At 35.7% G+C, this 8757-nt stretch overlaps 2 protein-coding genes across 2 annotated transcripts; one reads left to right on the forward strand and one right to left on the reverse strand.

Annotated features, from left to right (window-relative positions):
* The first annotated feature begins 221 nt into the window (after positions 1-221).
* LOC106325467 lies at positions 222-1047 on the forward strand. Its single transcript, XM_013763517.1, has 2 exons — positions 222-352; positions 428-1047. The coding sequence occupies exon 2, from the start codon at positions 431-433 to the stop codon at positions 794-796; it is 366 nt and encodes a 121-aa protein (XP_013618971.1). The 5' UTR covers positions 222-352; positions 428-430; the 3' UTR covers positions 797-1047.
* A 2259-nt stretch (positions 1048-3306) lies between these two features.
* On the reverse strand, positions 3307-3694 carry LOC106323137. Its single transcript, XM_013761301.1, is given in 2 exon segments — positions 3307-3511; positions 3513-3694. Coding segments are annotated over 2 exon segments (387 nt in total).
* Between the last annotated feature and the right edge of the window lie 5063 nt (positions 3695-8757).

An 8757-nucleotide genomic window follows, 5' to 3' on the forward strand; every position in this document is an offset into this window, starting at 1 on the left:
GTTTTTTGAAGTTTACAATTTATATTTAATTTATGCATTGAAAATATGAAAAATGTATCTTTTTGAAACAAATTTTTTTTTCTAAAACATGTACTATATTTTAGGAACGGAGGGAGTAGTATACTTCTGTTCAATCTTTATGATTTTCTCTCTCACTCATAATTATATTGAGCCTTAATGACACTACATATCTCTCTCATCTCTTGATTTTTATCGCTGTGTTCTTTCTTGTATATAAAGACCTAAGCTGAAGCAACCCAACTACCAGTTGGAAGAGAGACTATTTGTGATCAGAGTACGAAAAACCTTTGAGATCACATAACACTCTCCTTCTCGATCCGTAGGTTTCAAGGTATTTTCTTTCTCCGACCAAACTCACTTTAACTTAATTAATCTCTTCCTGTCTGAACCAAATTTTATCCAACAGAAGATGAGTCGAAGAAGTCCAAAGCTAGAGCTGAAACTGAATCTCTCACCGTCTACGTCAAGCCGTAGGAGGATGGTTCGGTCTCCAAGCCGCTCAGCGACCACTTCACCAACCTCACCCCAAAGCTCGTGCGTCTCTTCGGAGATGAACCAGGACGAGTCGTCTTTGAGATACTCGACAAGTCCAGAGGCAACCTCGATGGTTCTTGTCGGGTGTCCTCGTTGTCTCATGTACGTTATGCTCTCACAAGACGACCCTAAATGCCCTAAATGCAAAAGCACCGTTCTTCTTGATTTCAACCATGAAAACGCTTCAAACGCAAACGCTTCAGCCGATGCTTCCTCGGGTCGCAAGACTCGGAGGAACTGAAAAGACAAGTAAAATTATACCAAAAGGATCACCTGTCTTTTTTTTTTTCTTTTCTTGCGAATGTAGCTGTTGTTTATGAGAGTAAGTGCTAATCACGCTCCACTTTTAAAACCCTTAGAAGAAGGTAGAAGATGAAACTAGGGTTTTCCTACAAACAAAAATTGAAAATCAAAAGAGTGGAGCTCGAATAGCACTAACGTTTCTTGTTTCTTGTATTTTCTTAATATTTTTCTACCATTTGGGTTCTCTAATGGAAGAAGAATTTTATATGTATGTGAAAACATGTCTCCGTGCACTACTCCTAAGTTCTTATAAATTATCTTATCCATAAAATTTCTTCTAACCCTTCAAACTGAATCATTGATCTAACTAGGATATGTATAAAAGGAAGACTCTGTTTTCTGCAGATATTCTGTTTCTCGGATGTACAAATAAGAGAACTAGATGTTTTGTGTGTGTTGACTTTAAGAAAAGTAGACATTCTTAGCGTATCAGAAAGATTGCTTGCACATCACGAAAAGGAAGATCAAAATTGACTTGTGAAAGATGTAGTAGTTTGATCCTGATCCCAGAACAAAAGATGAAGTGAAAAAACTAACTATATAGATTCCTTGTAGTTGTTGAAAAAGCAGTTCAGAAGTGAAAGAAAGAAAGATTGGTTAGAGATCAGACAAGAACTTCTTATTTGGTCCCACGTGGTTACTTTGGCCCACAAGCCCAAAACTCCCCTTGTTTTTCATATTCTTTTTAAGTTTGTTATGTTAACTCAAGATAGATCTCTCTGTTCTACCAAAAAGTCTTCAGACGTTATAGCCTAATCATAGGTCATTTCCGTTTCATGCAAAAGAATCCATAAAAAAAAAGATTTTGTCCAAAGCAATTGCATGTTGAATTAAAAGCAGACAAATCTAGAACATGAGTTTGCACATGTCAAGACAAAATTTATCAGAGAAGAAAAGTGATAAGGTTTTATTTTTTCACAGCTGCTTCTGAGCATGAAATAGAAAAGTGGTATGATTGTTAAATCTATTAGAATTTATTTGCCGACGAGAAGAAGTACAAACCGGTTAAAATCGTAAGAGGAAAGTAGTTCAGAGCATTTAAACAAAAATAAATTAAAAAACAGAGGAAGGTGCTTCAATTTATATATGTAACAGCTGTTCAAAATGTTAAGATTTAGAGATCATTAAAACCAAAATATAAATGCAATAGTAATTGAGACGGTTGAGAATTGTAATGAGCGTTACGTCAGATTATAAATACGAATTTAATTCCACCTTCATTGCTCTCTTCTCTTGCTCACCTCTTCAAAGAAAGAAATACGGAGTAATTATTATTATCATGATCATGATGATGCTACGAATTTTATTTTTTATTTGTTTCTCCTTCTTATCTTTATTTTATTTTTGTCATTACACTAGTTGCTATGTCTTTGAAAGAACTTCATTTCTCTTCTTAACATTCACTAAATGCCACCTTTCTGTTGCCGCTTTCTAATTTTAGCAATCTCATCTTTCAAAGCTCCATGTTCCCTTATTCAATTCCTGCTTCCTACCTCTCATTTTCTTCAATTATGCCGATCCTTTGATTAAGATTCTACCTTCGCAGAGTTTATAATTTATATCCCCACACAGAACCAAACTAGTTAGATGCTATTAACTTCAGTTAGGTTACTGGAATTGACATAAACCAAAATGTAGATACTAGATTTCTTTGTTTCTTTACGTGTAACATGTCTAAAGAGAGTTATTAGAGATCTCTGCGTTGGGGAAATGACTTTTTACAACTAAATTAATTTGACCATTCCTACACAGTTAGTTAGTTAGTTGAAAACTTCCCTGTCTAATAAAGAAGAGAATAACGTTCTAGTCAAAACTACTAGTTCCATATTATCTACACTGGTAGATCATCTAATCATATTCATGTCAGATCTTAGAGAAGTGTATTATATGTGAGTGATGAAAAGATCGAGTAGATGCCTCGGCGTTTGGAGGGAGAGACAGAGAGGAATGGTAGATTTGGTGTGGGCCATTCTCAAATAAGAGGCCCACCTATGATATTTGAGGACCAATATGTATTTTGGTCAGCAAATACACAGCGCAAAGCCGCAAAGTATCGGAAACGTAGTTATTATCGCATGCATTGCACGTCCGCAAATACAAAGAAAGCATGCAAAATCCATCCCTTCTCTTGAATCTTACAAATTGGAGGATAAATATCCATAATTAGCTTAACTATGTATAGGCTCTCTGACTCTTAAGATATATACAAATCTAATAACAAATGTATATTTTAGATAAGCATCAACCACAAAAGATCTAGATCGAAGAGCAGATTCCTAACGGTTTGAAAACATAACGAGTAGATAAAACAAACTTATATATATATATATAAGTATTCAGTACATATAGATCGTTTTATTTATATTTTAATCAGTTTTATCTTTTTTTTATCAATATTTTAATCAGTTCCATACTTCCATTACATTCTTAAAGCAAGACAATTTGATATTACTTTATCCATTTAAAAAACACAAGAGCTAGGTTTGGGAACTCGCCATTTCCATAAAGCCCATCCTTTTCTGCTTTCCACAAACACTTTGTGCATCTCTTGTAATCTCTATCAACTACGTAAAGGTCGAAAACACCCTTGTTTATTTGTCCATGGCTGAATCCACAGAAAAAGAGTGTATTATTCGAAAAATTAATATGAAACATAACTATATATTTCACCCTTTTGAAGACTACGAAAACCTATATCGTCGTCTTTTGATTTGCAATGGACTCCCAGAAGATATTCATTATTATTTTGAATGGTGATTCTTGTAAATGGTCTTATCAAATAAGTCGGTTTTTTGTTTTGTTGCAGAGCTTGAGAACATATAAATAACAACACCATTATGATGTTAGTAAACATTGAGAAGAAAATAGGTATATGATTTCTTTTTTGGAGATTTTACTATAATGAATTGCTAATGTTGATATATGTTTTTCCAACGATTCATAATCTATATATAGCAAGATAATAAATTAAAGAAAAAGTAATCTACATTAATTTATTTCGAATAACATAAATTAGTACAAAACACTAAGATATTTAAGTGAGTAAAATAATGTAAAAGTTGCTAATAACCCAAATTTTATAAAACAGCCAAAAATATATTGTTTTTTTTAATACTACATAAACATAAAATTAATCATCAAGATCTCAAAATTTCAGTTTTCTTGTGTATCTATGAAGGAAAGGACTTGACTTGCTGAATTATCTAGTCACGATAAGTCTAGGTGAATTAGCTCTTTTCTATTCGATATTCACATTCACTGACTTATAAGCTCTGGTTTTTAAATTTTTGTTTCTTTTACCATATTATAGAGATTGCATTTGCTGCCTTTGACCGTTATGAAGACTTTTTTTGAAACCAAAACTATGAAGAATTTGAGAAGCTAAAAGGATTAGGTGTCTCACTCGACACTGTGTTAAGTCATCATTTTTTTCCTCCCCCCTACACCCGGAAAATGCATTGTCGCGGCAGCATTTTTAGAAATGGTTATCACGTTTAAGTTTTTGTTGATACTATAATTTGCAGTTTGATATGGCTTTACTTTAGGAAGAACTTGACCTAGTGACAGGTTGGATTCATAATTTATTTAATTTGTCTCCTCAAGAACACGTGATTCTTTATTCATTAATCCAAGTATCTCTAATACAATGTAATGTTTGTCTTCATTTTCATGTAGTTCTCGCATCTTGCGAGTGTCCAAACAGACAGAGTCAGGAGGGCTCGGTGATCTGAATTATCCACTTGTCTCAGATATCACTAAGGAGGATGTATTCAATTTAACATTTGATGTGATTTGATTTTTAACGGGGTTTTAGATGATTTTAATAAGTTGGAGAGATTTAAGTGATTTTTGTTAAACTACTCTAGAATATCACCTAAAACTATGAGATTTGGGTTTTAATTTTTTAACTAAGAAATCCTATCTAAACACCCTAAAATCACCTGAAAACTTTAAAACTCCACAACTTAAAATATTTTCAATAACACTGGATTTCAGAGTACTTTAAGAAATGTCAAATTCAATAACAGTGGATTTTAAATGAATTTTTAAAATTCATGTCTCAATAACAGTGGATTTGTCATTTTAATCACTTGAAACTCTCGGTTGAATACATCCCCTAAATTTATTTCAAAAAAATATCTTCTGAAGCTGTTGCAGCACGTAGCATTCTACTGGCATGCATTGAGACAAATTACACTTGTGTTCTTTGGGGTTTTTAAGTCTAAAATAACTTTCAGCCACTTTAGACTGAAGCATCGATATACATGTAAAATACAGGACATTGCAAGCGTTAATGAGATAAACGTTTGATTAAAAAGCAAAGGCATTTTTGTATGAGATGAGCTCTTTCATTTTTGCCAAGTAACATTTGTTTAAAAATCTTTGCTAACTCTCAGGGCCGGCTTAACCAGGAAGACAAGTAATTGCCTTGGGTCATATCCCATGTCTCTCTATATATGTATTTTTGCACAAAATATAAGAAAAAGGCCCAAAAATATATTTTTATGAGTATATTTTTATTTTTTTTACAAGGTTTAGAAACATTTACCTAGAATATTTTGAATAGGAAAATATTTATTTTTTTGAAACACAAATACTTTCATTAGAAAAGGGACTTAGGGACCAAGGTTAATTTAGTGTTTTTTATGTTAAGGACCAAGGTTAAGGACAATCCCAAATTTTAGGATTATTGGTAGGATTAATTTGATGGTTCTTAATAAATTTATTATTAATTTAAATAAGTAACAACATATAAAAGGAAAATTATTAAAAAAACATATAACATTAAAACATGACAAAGTTGGAAAAAAAAAATACAAACATGAAAAAAAAAAAATTTATTGAATTCATAGAAACTTAAACATTGTAGTTTTTTTTTTTTCGTCCAAGTTTCTCTAAACATTGTAGTTACTCGGGAGATGTCCAAATTTAGCCCATATATTTTCAATCAAATCTTCTTTTAATTGTTGATGGCCTTGTCTATCCCGAACTTCTGCTCGACGGCCCATTGTATTACCGAGATTTGTAGTCCTTTTGACTACAAATGTAGGATCCACATCTTCTCCTTGCTGAAATTCTGAAGCGCTATGCTGAGTGTATGAATGTCGTTTATCTTCGACAATCATATTATGGAGTATGATACATGCTCTCATAATATTTTCTATTTTGTATTTATCCCATAAATTAGATGGATTTCTAACAACGGCAAATCTAGCTTGCAGGACTCCAAAGGCACGCTCAACATCTTTTCGCACGTCTTCTTGGTGCTTAGCAAATAAACAATTCTTTGGACCTTGTGGCAGTCGGATAGATTGAATAAAAGTCGCCCATTTCGGATAAATACCATCGGCGAGGTAGTAAGCCAAATGGTACTCCCTTCCGTTGACATAGAAATTGACTTCCGGAGCATTTCCGTTAATTATTTCATCAAAAACAGGTGATCGATCAAGAATATTAAGATCGTTCATAGTACCTGGAGCTCCAAAAAACGCATGCCATATCCAGAGGTCTGATGAAGCTACCGCCTCCAATACAATTGTTGGTTTGCTGGTTCCTCGTGAATACATTCCTTTCCAAGCGGTGGGGCAGTTCTTCCACTCCCAATGCATACAATCGATGCTTCCAACCATCCCGGGAAATCCACGTTCTTCTCCAATTTGTAGTAGTCTTTCAAGATCCTCCTGTGTAGGACGTCTTAAGTATTTATCGCCAAACAAGTGGATTATTCCGGCGGTAAATTGGTGCAAACTTTTTCGAGCCGTTGTTTCACCTAGTCGTACATATTCGTCAACTGTATCTGCTCCACCACCATATGCCAATTGACGAATTGCTGCAGTACATTTTTGGAGTGGTGATAGACTTGACCGTCCGGTTGCATCTTCTGATGGTTGAAAATACTCTACTTCTGTGGAGAGACGATGCACAATACGTAAGAACAATGGCTTGTTCATTCGAAAACGTCGGCGGAATAAATAGTCCAGGTAGGTGGGTGTTTCGCTAAAATAATCATTCCAAAGCTTCATGTGACCGTCTTCTCGGTTTCTCTCGATAAAAATTCATTTTTTTCGCTCTTTTGGTTCTGGCAAATCATCGGGGTACTGGAAAAAAATTTGAAATTGGGATTCAAGTTCATCATCAGCATCATCATCTTTGTGGTAATGATAATGGGAAGAAGATGCCATTTCAAATGAAAAAAAAAATTGTTATAGAAATGAGTTGAGGATAGATGAAAGTGTAAGTGTAATGAAACGAGATTTCATACTTATAGGCAGAAGGTTGTGATTGTATGAATCTCCCGTGATAGTGCAAGTGTATGAATCACCCGTGATAGTAGCTTGTTAGTGTCATAGTAGGCTTTATAGGTTCTTTGATTGTGTAAGAGATTTATTTGTTTGTTTGTGTGATTCTATATCCCGTGAGCAAGTTTCTTACTTGATAATCCCGTGAAGTATACAAGTTTTTCAACGAGCATACAAAATACTAGTTCAACGAGTTCATACAAAAGAGCATACAAAATACAAGTTCAACGAGTTCATACAAGAGGACCATGGCTATCAAGTGCATACAAGTTCAAAGCCAAGAGTTCTAACCTACAACAACTGCATATGAGCAACGAGGAAACGAGATGCAGTTACTTAATCAAGAGGACCATGGCTATTATCCCTAGCACAACAACCATAAAACCTACAACGAGTTGAAAGCCATTCCTAAACCTAAAAAAAATTTTAGCTAAGTCACACACAATTCTCTCAAGGCTAACCAACTTCTGCTCTGTCTCGTAATGCAGTTCCTTTACCTGGTTAAGCTGCGTGTCGTAGTCACTCACACACGTTAGATAATCAACCTTATCCGAGAGCTGGCCGCAATGTCTCGATAGGGCTCTGATCTCCTCGGTAGCCGCCACATCCCACCATTTCCAAACATGGCAGTCTCCGTCGTCGATGTTCTCACAGGTGTAGTATCTTCTCCCAGGGTCATTTCTTGTGTAAGATGTGGCTACAAGCGGTTCGCCACCACAGTAGCATTCCTTGGGGAAGCCAAACTCAACTTCAGGCTGCGGAGGGTACTGACGCCGCGCGGCTTCAATCTCAGCTTGGTCCAGCAGTATATCAGCCTCCATTTGGCTTGAACTTTGTGAAACTGCCTCGGGCTCATCAGTTGTTTTTCTCTTACCATTAGCAGTAGTTTTACGACTGTTGAGGCTTATCCACTTCTGTTCATACCTCAAGATACACCACGCATGCTCTAAGGTAAACTTTGTGTTGTGGTCGGAGTAGAAGATGTCATGAGCCACCTTTAGAACGTCGTTCTCATTCTGTCCGCTGGTGATTTGTCTCTCTGCAGCTGCGTATGCTCCACAGAACTTGTTCGTCAGGTCGTTGATCTTTGACCACCTCTGCTTACAATGGTTGTGAGAGCTCGCATCACCACCCTGTATGGCATGAGGACTTTCTGCATAGTATTGTCCTACTCTTTTCCAGAAGTTGTGTGACTTCTGTTCGTTTCCAACAACAGCGTCCTTAGAGGTGTTGAGCCACACGCTTATTAGAACCTCGTCATCAGCTGGAGACCATTTCTTTCTCTCCCGACGCTCCGCGGGTGTGTCTTCAGGTACAGCTGGAGCTTCAGATTGTTGAGAACTTAACGGAGGGATTTCAGAGGATCCAAGGTTTGCACTAGAGGGAAAACTTTCATAAGAAAAGTTTTGATGAACTACATTTTCTCTTTGGCTGTTAAGAAGCCCTACATAACTACGATACTGGCTATATGGATTCGTTGAATCCATATCAGGATTGCTTGAATCCATACCACCACGAACAGATATGAGAGTATAGAGAACAACGAGCCAATTTAAGGAAAGAGGAGAGAAAGAAGCGTATGGAGATAATTAGGACATAT

Source organism: Brassica oleracea, chromosome C2 (assembly GCF_000695525.1).
Source record: "Brassica oleracea var. oleracea cultivar TO1000 chromosome C2, BOL, whole genome shotgun sequence".
NCBI classification, from domain to species: domain Eukaryota; kingdom Viridiplantae; phylum Streptophyta; class Magnoliopsida; order Brassicales; family Brassicaceae; genus Brassica; species Brassica oleracea.

What these genes read in the sequence shown, in the direction of transcription:
- LOC106325467 (XM_013763517.1), top strand. Translation starts at nt 431, where the DNA reads ATGAGTCGAAGAAGTCCAAAGCTAGAGCTGAAACTGAATCTCTCACCG.